The sequence below is a fragment of the Clinocottus analis genome, unplaced genomic scaffold, assembly GCF_023055335.1.
Source record: "Clinocottus analis isolate CAN_PGR_092001 unplaced genomic scaffold, fCliAna1.0.p SCAF_15, whole genome shotgun sequence".
NCBI classification, from domain to species: Eukaryota; Metazoa; Chordata; class Actinopteri; order Perciformes; family Cottidae; genus Clinocottus; species Clinocottus analis.
Window position 1 is genome coordinate 10,657,585 of NW_027175876.1, and position 16,850 is coordinate 10,674,434.

The 16,850-nt window shown below is 40.8% G+C and overlaps 1 protein-coding gene across 1 annotated transcript in view; it reads right to left on the bottom strand.

The window, feature by feature from the left end:
* Positions 1–13,544, bottom strand: part of ryr3 (ryanodine receptor 3) — a 98,301-nt gene extending 84,757 nt beyond the window's left edge. The window contains exon 1 of the mRNA XM_068577744.1: positions 13,460–13,544. Within this exon, the coding sequence (XP_068433845.1) occupies positions 13,460–13,507 (48 nt within the window). The 5' untranslated portion in view covers positions 13,508–13,544. The remainder of the gene's footprint in view (positions 1–13,459) is intronic.
* Positions 13,545–16,850: the final 3,306 nt, after the last annotated feature.

Below are 16,850 nucleotides of genomic sequence, written 5' to 3' on the forward strand. Positions count from 1 at the left end.
AAACATAATTAGTCAATAGCAGCAAGCGCAAGGCAGCATTGAGTAATATCATTTCTAAACTTGTTACACAGTTTTCGGCATCTCTGTGGGAGAGAGGAAACCCTCGATTCAATCAGTGCAACCAATAGATGAACATCTGTATCTGTCCGGGTCCAGAGGGTCTGACTATATTTGGCAACACAAACACACACACGATATTGATTTGTTTGTGCACTGCATATGTGTGTGTGTGTGTGTGTAAGTGTAAGTGCATGTCTCCTGCCAGCTCACGTCCCACACTAATCTGAGCTGATGGTTGCCATGGTTCTGACTCCCGCCTCCTTCACAGCAGTATTAATTCACAAGAGATGCAAGCTGAACAGCACCCACAGACTCAAAAGGCGAGATATCAGACCCTGACAATATTTAAAAACAATGACCCAAAACAAAAAAAATGTAAAAGTCCCCCAGGATGGTCAGGCTCTTGTGTGAAGGAAAATATTTCAGAAGGTTTTTTGGCTTCAGTTTTACTCGAACAATCAATCTGCCTAAAAAAAAAGTCTTGCATATATATATATATATATATATATATATATATATATATATATATATATATATATATATATATATATATATATATATATATATATATATATATATATATGTATATATATATATATATATATATATATATATATATATATGTATATATATATATATACATATATATATATATATATATATATATATATATATATATATATATATATATATATATATATGTATGTATTATATATATATGTATTATACATATAGCCTGTAAGCCCACGTTCCTATACAGATGGTTATACAATTTAAACAAAGAGACGAAAGTATTTATTAAAATCAAGAAAAATGTACTGGGAATTAGGACATATTTTACTTTCAGCAGATGTAAAAGTTCAAAAAGGCCTATCTCTTTGTTTCATATTTAGTGTGATGTGTTCACATTATGTGGTGGCGTAACACCACTAATTAGATTTTCAGTCTTTCTGGTTTATATGTGGGAGGTGTTCGGAAACTAAAAAGGTGGTGACAGGGCTGTTTTTGACTCTTTTTCCTCAACAGTAACACACTGGAAAACCCTTTACGTTGAGACAACACATTATTCCTGACATGCTAGAACAAATCTATTTTTTAAAGGGGTTGCTGTCATGCTCATTTTCAGATTCATACTACCGGTTTCTACAAGAACATGTTTACAGGCTTTAATGTTAAAAAATAGTTGTTCCTCATATCTGAAACACTCTTTTTTTTGGTGCCTGTCTCTTTTAGACCCCCTCCAGAAAAAGCCCAAAAAAGATATCGCGCACGGTGTAGTTCTCAAGCCGTGTGTGGAGATACAGAGATGGCGGGCGGTGTAGTTTAATGAGCCTGCATGTGACGCAGGAGGGAGAGCCAAATCTGAATGGATTGTTGAATCACATCAGCAGCACCCATACGACTGGGTTGTTGTCTTATTTCTTAGTTCGTTGGTAGACACTCCAAATATCGAAAAGTATGTGCACTTGCACTGAAAACGTGAGTTTTTCATAATATAATTTAAAAAAAACACAATCACAGAAACAACAACACACTGTACAGTCATGTCTGCCTCAGAGATGAGCTGAGCTGGCACAGCGAACCGCACCAGCAGCGTTTGAAATACCCTGAGATCTAACTTTGGGCTTCAGGGAGGAGATTACTGATGGCAGAAAGCAGCAATGTTGGCTCCAGGTTCCTGCTGCAGCTTTCCCGCTAGTTGTGTGGTGGATCAAACGCAGCTCCTTGTTTCCGGGTACAGATAGCGAAACTCAATACGGCCACGGGATGACCGAATACTTGTCACCTCTTTAAAATTAAGTAAATACACCTCTTTCTTTTCAGCTGTTTGTGGTGGTTGTGGCCTTATAAAAGCAGCAGGGTGCCTGGCACCATTAGTGGCAGGCTATATGTGTGTATGGAGCGTGCCTTTTTTAAGGCTTACAAAACTGCTAACGGGTTGTTTTATTTGTTTTATCTATTACTGGAAAATCATCTGAAGGAGCAATTAGATCAATGAAAAGTGATATGATGTGCTGTGAAAGGCGGGCAGTGACACATATTTTTGTGTACCTGAGTTTGATCAGATTTGACAACCCCGCCGAAAGGCTCAGATGCATAGAAATTGATTTTCGCTCATTTTGATGGTGCAGCTCCAGAAGCAGAAGTGGTCAGAGTTGCACTGGGATACAAGCACAACACAGACTGAGTGCCATCAAGTCATCTGAGCACCGAAGCAATGGAAGGAAGAGAAGTGTGGATGATAATGCCAGCATCGCTCTAAATAAATACAAGCTCAAAAGACACACAGTATGGGAGGGTTTAATGCCAGGAATGGACACATAGTGGCATTCTCTTATAAAAATCCAATCGCTATCATCAGATCTCAACAACTAATAAAAAAGCCATGTGTTCCCACCGTCAAGACAGTATCTTAAGACACTTTCTGTCGCTCTCTGCACCCCTGACTTGATCCCAAGCCAGAGAATCTGGTGAATCTGAGGCAAAGTGATCCTCACAGCAGCAGTGTGACCATCTGCTAGACAGCTAAAGAGCCGCATCAGTACTATGTATAGGGTCCTGGCCTGCAGCAGGAGGAGGTTCGGTGGCTGCTTCCAAGTGTAGAGCGGGAACTTGACCCTGCTCTCCCCCAACCCGACCCCACCCGTCCTCACTACCTCGGTGGATTTCGCAGGTTCGACACCTCTCCACCTTATCAAACAAAAGAGTGTCGCTCTTGTTGGAGCGTCCATTGAATGGCCACCGGCACCGTCGGTCGGGTCTTCAACAGACCACTCTTTTTTTGCTTTATGTTCTTCTCTGACTTCGTTCACGAAGCGGCGAGTGTCACTTAACAGACAGCGACAGGTGTATGTGTGTATGTGTGTGTGTGTGTGTGTGTGTGTGTGTGTGTTTGCGGCCCGATGCTCCAGCCGAAACCCGAGAGCTACAGATGCTCCGGCGTGCCAAATGAACTCCCACAACTCAGCCACTGCTGCCACCAATGTGAACTTGAGAAAAGGTGAATCTGCTCAATCCCTCAGGGCTGCTATTTTGACACACATGCTTTTGCACATGCTCAGTGGAGATCAACAGGGAAACTTTGAAAGGAGAAAAAAAAGCCAGACAGTGGAGTTCGAAACTAAAGTTTTAAACTAAAATTCCAATGCACGGCACATTTTGTCTCCTTGTTCACACTGTCTCGGCGTATAGTCGGTCTGAGTTGCTCTGACTTCTCAGGGGTCGTGTTTCTCATAAATGTCAAGCAGGGTGCTAAGTGCAGGTTGAGCTGCGTTTTTTTAGTGAAGCTTAGCTCACAACATGGAAAGCAAAGAAGATATAGTGTAGATGTGTGAGAACTACAACCCGATAAGCCAGATGAAGGCTGATGTTGGTTCAACTCAGGTAGGATGGTCTTAAAGTGAGATTAAAATGTCTGTTTTCCGATGTAAAAAGCATGAATCCACTGGGTATCCCAAAATTGTGAAATAAACTTGCTATTTTTGGCTCGCGGGCTGTGAAAGTGTCACAGCACACAGATCTAAAGAGTCACTGTGAACCACGAGCACCGGAGTCTTTACAATGTTTAAACTTTAAAGTTGTACTCGTAGTTACATTTTCAAAACCTTGTAGAGCCGCGGAAAACGGAAGAATTAGTGAGACTGTAAAAAAAATGATTAAAGGCAGCAGAGAACCTGACAAAATGCAGTGATGCTGAAAAATAGGACTTGAAGCCTAAACAGAAACACAGAACAGAGAGACAGAAGAGGGCTGAGAAATTGTTTTCTGGGCAATTTGTCTTTGTAGTGCTGCCGCCACATCTTCTAAAGGCAAAGATCCACAGTACTTCTGGTTCATGGAACAGCTCTGGCCCATGTCTGTCACTGCTCCGTCTATTGATCTGTTATTATACAAATACATGTGTCCGCTGAACTGGTTACACCTGCAACTACTTCTCTCGCTTTCAACGGGAACAGGTGGGCAATGGCTTTCTATTTAAAGGCCTTTTTATTATGTTTAACTGATTTGATTATTAAGATAAGCGTGATAAAAATATGATCCAATAATGTCATAACATATAAGAAAAAATGAATCCTGCTGATACTACAAGGATTTGTACCATGCAGGCCGACCAAACCGTGTGATCATGTGCAATATTCATTTATATATTCAGAAGCACCAACATCAAGATCAGCTTTGTTGATAGCGCTCCTTATCTTCGAGTGACCGCCATTAGACATGGACATACATTCATATTAGCTTTCTGAAAAAAGTACAAATGCAAGTTTTTGTAAATAACAAATAGTTCCAGTTAGTCTTTCAAGAAATAGCAGGTTTCAGTAAATGTAAAAATAAAAAAAAGGCCATAGAGACAGGTGACCTTTTAGGTTTAAAATTAAGCTTTTATCTGGGCACAATAAGTAATGACCGTTTATCTGAAAGGAAAGTAGAAAGCATTAATAAATATAAGCAAACATGACGCCTTTTCGTGGTCAAGATTTGGTGGATTGGAAAGCTCTAAATTGTCCAACACTGTTATTATCCTGGTCATTAAAACCTGTTGACAGTCCGATGGCCAGCCCACTGGTCAACTTGTGTAGGTAGGTACGGGTGCTACATATCTTTGGAAAGGTAAGATTTGATTGATGCAAACCATCTCAAGATACGATCACAACAGGAGGTACAAGCAACACGTAAGTCAGACCACCAACAAACAAATAAACAATATCAAAATTGCCGATTACTTGGTATCAAAATGGACGCTGCACTCTGACCTTTTGATTGACCTCACTTGACCCAATAGGAGCTAGCAGATCCTGACCACAGCCTACAATAGCCAACGAGAGTCCACATAGAAGGAAATGTGTCTGCTCCTCTTCTTTCGTGTACAGACTGAGCCAACTGTCACGCCACAACACAGTTTCTATCCAGCTGCAGTGGGGTTCATCAACAAGACCAGGACCCCCACTGACTCTCATATCCCTTGCACATCTTTTCCTTCCTTATTGATATACACTTGCCTCTTTTATTTTATAATATATTGCACTATGTTGATTGTTTCTATGATATTTGTATTAATACTATGCTTATTGTTACGCACCTTTCACAGAGTCAAATTCCTTGTATGTGCAACATACTTGGCCAATAAATAATTCTGATTCTGATGTAGAGTAACTTTTCACCTACTTAGCAAACACAGCCCTCGTTATTCTTGAAGGTTTACTCATTTATTTTTCAATATCTGACAGTTAAACATCCAAATCTATGTCCCGCGTCATATCCAACATTTAACAATCATGTGTAATCATGTCGATGGCTTGTAGATGTATGATAACGTGTGTATACACCTGAATCACAAATACTGTATTAGTAAAATATGTGAATAAAGCAAAATGATGTGTATTATCTCTTGAGCAATCATATAATCATGGAGATTAGAATCAGATGAGTAAATACATTTCGAGATACATTTTGCTCCATAGGATTTAACATTATACCATGGCAAACACACACCATGTGCATGACATATGCACATGCAAAATGTGGGACGGTGTGCATGTCTGATGCAACGTCATGTGTCTAAATGAATAATGCGATGCACATTTCTGCTCTATATTTAAAAAATAAATAATTCTGCAGTCAAGCTTGTTTTTCCCCGCAGTACACCGCCATGGATCATAGAATCCAAGATTTATATGGTGTTCCTATAAGAAATTGGATTTTCTTGGCATAGTTTGTATGCATATTGTTTTAGATCAGCTTCAAATAATAGAGCTTTCCCTCTCCCATGCGTGTAAGGCTGAGGCGTCCACCTCAGCAGTAGCGCTGAGAAATGAGAAAGGGATGAAGCTAGAGCCTTTCGAAAGTCCATCATCCGATCTAAGACAGAAGCAGGATGTGTGAGCGTAAAGAGTTACAAAGGACTGTGTGTTGCTGTGAAAGACAGAAAAGAGAAGAGCACAGATCAGGTAAAGTGAAAAATTAACTAATTAACTAATTAAGCCATCATGTCTTCCCCTCCGCTTTCAGCTCATGGCAGTTGTTTTCACCCTCCATCCTGTAATTGTCAGATGTGATGCAAACTTTAAATAATTAAAGCACTCAGGCCACAAAAGCCTCAGGAGACAGCAACAGGGGAGACAAGGCGAGCAATTTTTCTTTGGAATAGATTTTGCAGAGTTCAGCCCTTCATTCAACAGACAGACCGAATAGCTGTGGGTCAATAACAAGACAGGACACAAGCTAAATTCAATAAGCGTTTAAGTGTTTCGCAAAATACATCGGCGGTAGTCCTCGACAAGGTAAATCTCCCTCCCCACAAGGGATGGAAACGGTTTTCAGATCCATCCAGCTAAAAGATGTCATCTCTGCTGCTGTCATGGTCAGATGAACACAGCAAATAGAAAATGGTGTTTCTGACACTGGTTGGTGGGCTTACTGAGAAAGTAAAGATGAGCAAATTATTAGTAAAATGACAGAATCAGAATCATGTTTTCCTACGAGACGTCCTTAAATCCAATCTTGTCTGAAAACAATTTAAATGGAATCAGTAATTTAAACAATGGATAATTTCTTATCCATTGTTGCAAGAAAAAAAAGTTTTCTGATTGAGTAATTGATCCACACCTTATTACTATAAGGTGCCCTTGAGCAAGGCTCTTAGCACCCAACTGCACCAACAGAGCTCTTCATTGACTGTACCGAAAGCCAATATCTTTATCTGGCCCATAACTTTACTGTTTCGGTTCACTCTCACAACATGTTCTTTGGCTGCAGCAGTTTTCAGCAAAGAAGAACACAAATTAAAACATGTTAAACACTGTACACTACTTCCTCTGTACAAAAGAGCAGACTGTGTTTGCAACTAGCACAGTGGAGCATTTAGCTGTGGAAGAGACATGTCCCTTCGGAGTTGGTGGAGACCAAAAAAAAGTGACAATACTAATGATATTACACTTATCATTAGGTGAACACAACCACAGCTCCAATTAAAATATATTGTCTCTGTAACTGCTGAATATTAAGAATCTGTTTGCTAACATGTTTGCCGGATGGACTTAATGCTACATCCGTGTTGTGTTCACAGCTTGTTTACATTGCCTTCAAGTGGCTAAAAAGAGCTATTGTAGGTTTAAGTACTTCTCTATTGCGTTAAATATTCATGTCTAAATGGGCAAATATCTGTGTTTCTATTTTAAAGTATATCCTGTCCAACTGTCGTCAAATTGCGAGTCAATTGTTGCGGCGTTCTGATTGGTGCGCGAAAGAGTCCGTTCCTCTCGGTCCCTTCATGACATCCGTGTCACATGCATTAAATGTGTTTCCTGTGTGGACGTGAGGTCAAAGGGTGTCATTTGTCTTCAGATATTAAAGCCTGCTAATGCAAATTTGTAATTTGTGATTTTGGGCTGTACAAAATAAAATTGAATAACACACACCAAGAGGCTGATTGAGAAAATACACATTCCTTAATTGGATTAATAAAGCCTACAAACATCGCTAACTGCTCTTAAGAACTTAAACCATTTTAGCCACGGTGCTGATGATAAATTCAACCATGTAGGTGTTAAATGAAAATGAACCGAGTGACCTAAGGGACACTCAAAACGGCTCGATGCTCACGTCTGCAGCTCTTTCAGTCCGCTGTTGATTAATGAAGGTAATTATTTGAGTCGAGACTCATTCACTCTGCCGCTGCTAATGGGATTCTAGTGCCGACTCTGTGCAACAACACAACAGCACACTGCACTGCATCATTCCTGCTGAAACTGCCATATCAAGTTAAAATCAAGTTCATTAATTGGTATTTCCAAATATTCTGATGCATAGTAAGTGCAACATTTAGAGACAATAATGTAAACAAGGAATGGATTTTGATTGTATCAGGTTCATAAATTTAAATAAGTCAAATTCCTTTCAAGGCCAAAATAATTCACCTTTGTATCCTGAACATTGGAGGTAAATAGATTGTTTTACAGATCTTTATTTTTTTACATGTCGATAGATGATTTTAGAAATGAACACCTCGCTGAAATGACAGAGAGCCTTCACTATTTTACATTATGGGTATTTCATAAGCTTTACAATTCCAGTCGAAGGTTTAACACAGAATAATTCCTTCTGAAGCGTCAAAAGTTGAGCTCGTCCCGCATTAAGTATTTAAAACGACGCCATTTAATATCAATTAGGCTGTTATTCAACTTAACAGCAACTCAGCCATTTAACAGGCGACATCCTTTAAGTCCCTGAAGGTTCAGGGTTTAAGGCCTTATGCTGAGTTCATACCAAACGCAAAGCGTCAGATTGCGAGCACCCTCTGGATTCGTTTTGTTATAGCAAAAAGCCAGGCCTCTAGTTTTGTTATATTGGTTTCCATTTGTTTGGGACGACCACTTTTTTAAGCCACATCTACTAAATTTAAAGAAAAAGTTGTATTTAATCATAAACAAGCTGCGGCGGTTTATAAGCCGCTGTTGCTGCTGCTACCATTGCTGCTACTGCCCGCGTCCCCGCTGTTCAAGTCGGGTGTTGAGGCAGGACTGGCCCACTGCCTTTGATGGTTGTCGGTGAGCTAGCAGCAGCAGCACGAGCAGGAAAACAGGTCTGACGGCGAGGGAGCCCCTGCCTCTCCCACAACCAACACCTCCACCTCCCCAGGTCTGGCTCTCATCGCACGCAAGGCTAGCAGTGACAACCACCTAAGAGAGCTAGCTGCCGCGGCTCGCGCTGCGCTAGCTACCCCGGCTTGCGGGGTGAGAGTCGGGCGGGGAGGTCAACAGGAAGTTTGGTTGCTGCTGCTGCCGAGAGGACCATGTTTTACAGTGAGAACATTCGTTAATTTTGTATTTCTCTGCCACTGTTGCTAAAATGAATCGGAAAATAGAACAAATTAGCCGCACGGGTCAAAGTTGATGAAATAAGTAGGGACGTATAACCTACATTTTACAGGAGTGCCGTAAGGTCCTGCTCCTTTACGTCAAGGTTGAGTGAGTGATGGGGTAGCAGCAGAGTCGCTGCCCTGCAGCTCTCACAACTGGAGAGAGTAGAAGCTGCCAAAGAACACACTGTTGCTTTGCCATCACAGCCTGCTCAATCAATACAGAGGAAATCCTTCCGATTCAATTTAAGTCCATTGGAGGGAGGTTCACTCGAGGCCGCAGGATAATGCTGCTTCTCTCTTTCCAACTCTCATTGAAGAGGCATACTTTGCAAGGGCGTCGGATATTCTAATACAGTAAACATTGCACGCTGGAATGATGACTGGATGACATCATAATGGCGCAGATTTCCTTTGCACAAAGAAATGGCAAGTCCATGGTGCTTTTTATTTTTCCATATTCCAGGCACTAGAAGGACAAGAAGCCTACAGTATACCATCTGTTAAGCCTTAAATAATAATAAATATATATATAATCATAATAAATGATCAAAGATAAATCATCCAACAAGTTGTTTCACACTTCTAGATTTAGTGCAACTCTTGCTGTGCTCCACTGGAAAGCTCAGTGACACTGTCCATCATTTTGATATAGTACACTTAAGAAAATGCTGTATAGTACTGTGTGGTTTCAAGCGAATGAGTTCTAAATACTACTTTATCCCTATAAATATGGTGTTAAAGAGTTCCTGGTCTTGCGCTGCCCCAGCTCCCGCTCTTCCCCTGGTGTGGTTTTGTGCCAGGGTATAGCAGAGCTTATGTGCTGTGGAAGCATCATCAGGCTAAATTTAAACCCCCAGAGTCTCCGCCCTGGTATGCCGAAGCCTTCCAGAACAACATGAACTCCAAATAAGCCCAGAGGAGCTACTGGCGGACTGTGAGCCCTGATCACCTGGTTTTAAAAAGGTGTAACAGGGACAGTTCACCTGGACAATGGTGTTTAAATGAAACCTAATATCTCTAATGAGTGCAGAAAAAGAAGGAAAACGTCTCGACTGGCCTTTAGTTTAACCCCACGAAGTGACCGCGGCGCCACCTGCCAAGCTTTCTATTCACATACATGTGTTGTTTACAATAACAGTAGGGAAATTAACACAATTAGGTCTCAGTCATTTTTTTTTATAAACAATGGGTCTTTGATTTCAGACAGAAGTCAACAAACTTCTCATTTCTAACTAAACTGTTAAACAGGAAATCGTAACAAATAGCCTTTTATTCAAATCAGCAGTAAAAATGTACCCCCCCTCCCCTTAACTCATATTTTAACAACAACTATCGAACAACATGTGACGAGTCTGCAGAAATCCTGATTGATCTTCATAAAAACATGTTTTATAGATCTCGGTGTCAACACCATTAATTCCAGGTGGTTTCCCTGATTCTAACATGTGGACAATCTTTATGCGTTTGATGTTGTGTTATTGATCAACCTCTTGACTTCTTATTTGCTGAATATCTAATAATATCTAATACCTCATACAAAACTCTTCAGCATGTGGAGAAACCAAAGCTTTGCATGCCTACTGTTGCTAAGCTGTGATGGGTAAATCTTTCCGATATAGCATGACAATCACCTGGTTACAGTAGTCAGCCGATGATGACACTCTGGTCTCGTGTCATTTCACTGAAGAAGCAAGTTGATATGACTTCTTTGTGTTGAATCCTCATTTCACACAGCAACACACAATATTATCCAATATTGAAATTAAGTGTGCTTCTAACACTGAGAAAATGACCTGCACATTTTCTGATTCCCGCATAAATTAATGCCAAAATGCGTTGTTTGAAGCACAAGCCAAAGCTGAACAAGATCATTTTCTGAAGATAAGCACCAAAGAAAATAGTTGTGTTTTCATGTGTGTACTGAAGTTTTTCCCCTTCAACATTATATCTCTGCCGAGTTAAAGAACTTCCCGAAAAAAGTAATAATTGCTAATCAGTGAGCAAAGCATTTCAATCCACCGAGTTGTTCTGCCACTAATTTAAACTTGTGTATCTTCATTATCAGCTTGAGTGTGGGTCTATAAAGTTACAGAGAGGACTGCAGTCGTCATCATCAGTAGAGGTGTAACATTTTCCTCAGTTTCCTTTGACAGAGCTCCGCTCATCGCTGCCAGCTTTCCCAACGTTACACATCAACAGCAAGGTGAGACTGTGACCGCGCTGAACAGGAATCACAATGTCAGGAACTCTGTCAACACCTGACAGACGTTCACAATGACAGGAAACTTATCCATGTTATTCCTTATCAACATCTGACTTGGAAAAAGTAGAAAACCCATCAACAACAACAAATCCTCCCACATGTTGTCCTGCAAGTGTTATCCTTCCAAAAACGAGTGTGTAATCCATGAAACAAAAGACAAGCCAGTTGTACTCAGGTTTATACCATAATGTTCAACAGATTATTACAATCTGTTGAACATTATGGTATAAGCCCGAGTACAACTGTCTTTCAATTATGGCTCCTATTTTAGGGCTTCATGTGAGGAAACGTTTCTCTCAACACTGAGGTTTGATAACAAGGATCTGAGGAGCTCAAGGGAACCCCCCTCCTCTCAAACTGCTGTTGTCATCAAATTACCAGGATGCCATTGACAGTAGAAGCTGAGAGGCATGGGTCAGCATAGCACTGGCATCACAAATAGTAGGAGCTGTTAAGGGTCCCGCCTGCCACTAACAACCAACCAAGCCTTCACAGGGATTATATATACACACATTAAATACTGTTTGAATCAACATCTCAAAGCCATGAGAGAGAGCGGAGTACACTGTTGTTAGGCGTTCAGCCAAATGGACATCAATGAATAACCATAGAAAGGAGAACGTGAGTTAAATACAGCGTTTAAAAAAAGACCATAACAGCATGGTTTAGCCCGTTTACGATCACATTATATTAGTGTAGACTGGTTCTACTTGTTGTGAAGTATTACAGTCTGAAAACTGTGGTCTTCTTCTGTTAACGTGTACCAGGCAAGGCGGTCTAATAAGAGGAGATATCATGTTGCATTATGGGAAATGAGGATCCAGGAACTAAAAAGGTGCTGTAAATCTTGGCCTCTGTCGTTACTGCTCAACAGCCCCCGCACTTTATGGAAATGCTATGCTAAATCACTGGACTATCTGTTGTGCATTTCTCCTTTAGTTTTAGGCCATTGGCCTCCTCTTATGTCTGTCCACAATCTATCTGTGCACGCTAAACACTTGTGCATCACATGCATGATCCCACTGCAACAATGCAACCTGCTGACATGGATTACACAACTCAAACAAGTTCCAAGAGTGCGCTACAACAGTAGGCTTTTCATGCCTTACAAAAATGAAAAAAAGCCAATGGTTCCATCGGCAAAACACTGCGAATCCACAGAAAATTGGCTTAAAGATGCAAAACCGCAATAAATGTAGAATTTAAATAGCAGAAAACACAGAATTCAACCAGCAAATAACTTGAAAAGAAACTTCTACGACAAAGAAAAAGTTGTGTTTTTATAAATCCATGGTGATTGAAAGTGGGGGCCCAGACATTGTGGGTCATATGGACAAGGTTCAAGGTTGGGAAGTGTCACTAACACTACACGTTATAACAATACAGGATATTTGACAAAATCAAATTAAAGAGTATACGAAAAAGGGAATGACAATACAATAAATGCAGTGCATGAAACCAAGTAAACAACCCGGCTGAGCATGTTGCATGTGTCATAATTCGTGTTGCTCTTCATGCAACACCTAGCTCACAAAGCTTCATAAGGCAAGAGAAGAATAAGTGCCTGGTACAGATATTCACACCACCCCAGCATACAAGCTGTCATATCATTTACGAGGATAACTGCTCTGCATATCCACGTCGAGCAGCAGCAACGTAAGCAGTCTGCGTCAAACAACTAAAATAGTAATAAGCAGAGGGTGGCTAGGGTGTGTGAGCACAACTTATCAAAACTCTTCTCCCCGAAAGGGTGGAGAATACTGGCGTTAAAAAGTAAAAACACAACAAAACCGTGAGAATTTGCTTCATGCACAAGGCGTTTCCGAGGAGAAAAAAAACACACAACCAAGACCGATCAGAAAGCGACGAAGGATGGAAAATGAGAAAGGGGCGTGCGTTATGAAATGGCAAGACAGTGTGAAATCATGTATGCCCTTGCAACTGGCAGACAGGTTGTCTTAGTGAAATCACCCACACCGAGAGTCCTGTCGACAGGTGCGCGAGGCGCAGCGTGCAACCTGCGGCAGCCCCCCCCCCCCCCCCCCCAAAAAAAAACCCAACAACAACAACAACTAATTCATCATTCATGCACAAGCAAACTCGAAATAAACCCCCGACGATGCATTTTCTCTCCAAAACTTCCGCTTCATACCGGGGCTTTACTTAATTGACGTGCAGTCCGCCGCCGCTGGGCGTTAATTGGCTAAAGGAAACTGAGGCGCACGCTATGAAACGGCTGAGCGGCGCACGCACCCTTGAAATGATCTTTTACTTACAGTTCTCAAGAACTGGATCTCGTCTTCCCCTTCTCCGCCCTCAGCCATGGCTGTGCAGGAGCCTGCTCAGACTCTGGAAGCCACCACTGACTGCAGGCAGAAACGCGATGCTGTGCCTCTCAAGCCGATATTAGCATACAGCTCATCCACAGCCATATAGGGCAGCCCGGGCGAGCCCCCCTCCTCCTCCTCCTCCTCCTCTTCTCCTCTCCCACCTACCTACCCCCTCTTCCTCCCTCCTCCTCCTCCTCCTCTTCCTCACCTTCCTGCCCCGCGCAGCAGTGCGGACGGAGCCGGGGCATCAGAGGACGGAGCCCCGCTGGTGATGCGCTGCTCTACTGGTGGTGATGCTCCACAGCTCAAATATGACCACTGTACTTTGAAGATGTTTTTCGGTGAAAACCCCCTTTTAAAAAAATTTGAGTCAGCACTTTCCACGGCTTCCCAGTGTGACAATGACGCACGGTGGTCAGATGAGTGGCAGCAGTGGGGCTGAATGTAAAGTTCTGCTTCTGTCTTTCTGTTGGTTCACACCTGAAAACTACACACTCGCGTTGCAATTTTACTTTACGGTAATATATTGTCATTGTTTTTTTTTTATTATTATTTTGGGAGGGAAAGCAACTCACACAACGTGCTTGTGTTGCTTTTTAATTATTGGCTACGTATTTGCTTCATGCATACGTTTTGCACATGGTGTTATTAACCCTCCCTTGTGTGCAAATTTGCGTATTTATCTACTTTACGTGATTCCGTTGCTTTTTTTTATTTTGCAGAACATACTTTGATGAACACAATCAATTTTTGTTGCACTAAACTAAAAGCACCCTGTTGCATAGAAACTGACTCCATTAACTTGATTTAACAATGATGTTAGTACAATGTAAAGATATTTTGTTTCTCCATTTTCAATAAATTCAAAGCATATTTTGCAGGAGAGTTATATGTTCCACTTCAAAGCTCACAATATAAAGGTCATCTAAAATATTTCACTCGCACCAGAAAACTAAAGGGCATCCATATGCGGTCCGGATTATTAACAGAGAATCCATCCATCCATCCAAATGATCGAGCTTGATTGTACCGACCTTTAACGTCAGTTTCTATAAAGAGCAAAAAGCCCAATTACCATCTGGCAGGTGTCCTTTTGTGCAAATCATATTCTCTCATTCAATGTTCAGGAGACACGAGAAAAATCAGCTTCAGATCAAAACTCCTGCCAGGACATCGCTGACATCTAGTGGACATATTGTGAACTTCCAGTGCAACTGCAAACTTGCCATACAAAGCCTTAATCAAACAGTAATCAAACCAGTTTTGTGTGTGAATGTTTTACCATGTGATAAATATTATTCTATATTCATATGTCTGTTTAAAAGAATAAAATAAAAATGTACAGTGGATGCACATTTATCCTTAGCTTAAGCTAATTTACAGAATTTCCCCGACCTGTTGCCTTTATTGAAAAATCTGTTTTGATATTCAATTGTGATGCATAATATAAATTACTTTTGCAGTGCACCCCAACACATAACCATCCATCTTCCTTTTTTTTAAAACACCTGTAATGGTGACGTTGCGGTTTCAGTAAAGTTAACAGCTGTTTTCTTTCTTTAAACCTGTGTCATCCTTCAGAGACAGCTGGCCAGGAGGGGAGATAATCTCACCAGTGTGCAGCTCAGCGGCGCACAGCTGACCTACATAGCCGGTATGGCAGGAGGGCAGATAACTTACATGCTTCAGGTTAAAATAGAGGTACACACATGTACACGTGTATACAACATTTGCATAAACTCATAAACAGCAGCATTATTTCTCCTCAGACAGTGGTGGAATTAAGTACCGCACTAAAAAAAGTATTTCCATTTTCATGCTACTTTATAGTTTGAATTCATAACATTTCTGGAGGAAATATTGTTAACTAGTGTAGATACACGTTATTTTGCACTTTGAGATTTGACATATCAGTATTATTAAGACATATCAAGTTGAGGGGGTCATTCTAATATGTTTGTATGTTTTAAGTTCTCTTTTAGGTTTAGTTGTGTGGTACTGTGACACATTGTAAAGCCACTACTGCAACTTTGTCATTGCAAAAACCTGTCACGTATACACAAATAGAAGACACAAAAACAAAAGAACAACACAGTAAATCCTGGTTTACTGTGTTCATGCAGCAGATCGATCTCAAAAGGATTGAATGATTAGGGGAAAGCCTCACTAAGCCTCCAGTCAGTTTGTTTACATGATCCCATCAGTATGTGACAATGGTCCAAGGATTAGGGGAAGTGAATCTTATCTGTAGAGCCAATAGGAGTCTCTAAAATCCCCACGAGCAGCGCTGATTGGATGAAACCTGCTTATGTCACTTCAGTAAGCGGAGAGTTGTCTCCTGTCACCTGAGCTGCAACAGAGAAACCTGCTGCTGCACGATGAGACAGGCACGAGTAAGTGAACGCCCCTGAACATTTACTTTTTACCTTTCAAATGATAAGGAGTCAAAAGAATGTGAATATTGACGTAATCCATTTTTTAAGTCAATAAGGCGTTGTTTTAAACATTTGTTTTAGTTGTGTCTAGATTTGCTTAGATTGTTCAGTTAACGAAATTCAAATCAAAAATACAACAGTGAAGCTAAACGGTAGTAATGCTTGTATGGAAGTACTTATACTTCAGTAAAAGTTACAATACTATACATAACAAGTTAAACTCCTGCTGTCGTATCACTAATATTGCAACATTGACCAATTTTATATTCTGCCTGGTACTGGTCTTAATACATGATAATCTATTGGGGTACTAGTTTATTATTATTATTAGATGCAGAGACTTGATCTACGTTACTACCTGACCGTTCTGGTCGCGTTGCCTCTCCTGTCCACTATACATAACAGGAATACTCAAGTAAAATACCTCAAGAAATGCTCTGATGACTACACTATTTCCCACATAATTACCTCTAAGTAACATAACTGATAAATAGGGTCAAGGCCTCAAGGCATTGGTTTCACATGCATGCAATATTAACTACACTATGAGTTAGTGCATGTAGGGCTCGATCATTTTCAACAACAATTAATCAGCTTTTTGTTTTCGTGATTAATTATTAATTATCACTATAATGCATGAAATGTCAGAACATCATTTTCTATTTATGTATGCACATCCACTCCTTAAAACACTTTATCCTTTCTGTGCTAGGATTCATGTTGTGGTCCAGTGATCTAACCGCTGCTGCTTTATCTGTTGTAATCAAATAACATCATGGAGGGCACTCACACTACCTTAAAACTCTACGTCCCAGTTAGCGAGAGGATCTGTGTGAGTCCGTCCCTCTCGCACTGCAGGGGCCCAGCTTCCCCCTCTAAAGCCCCTCTGAAGCACCAAGGAG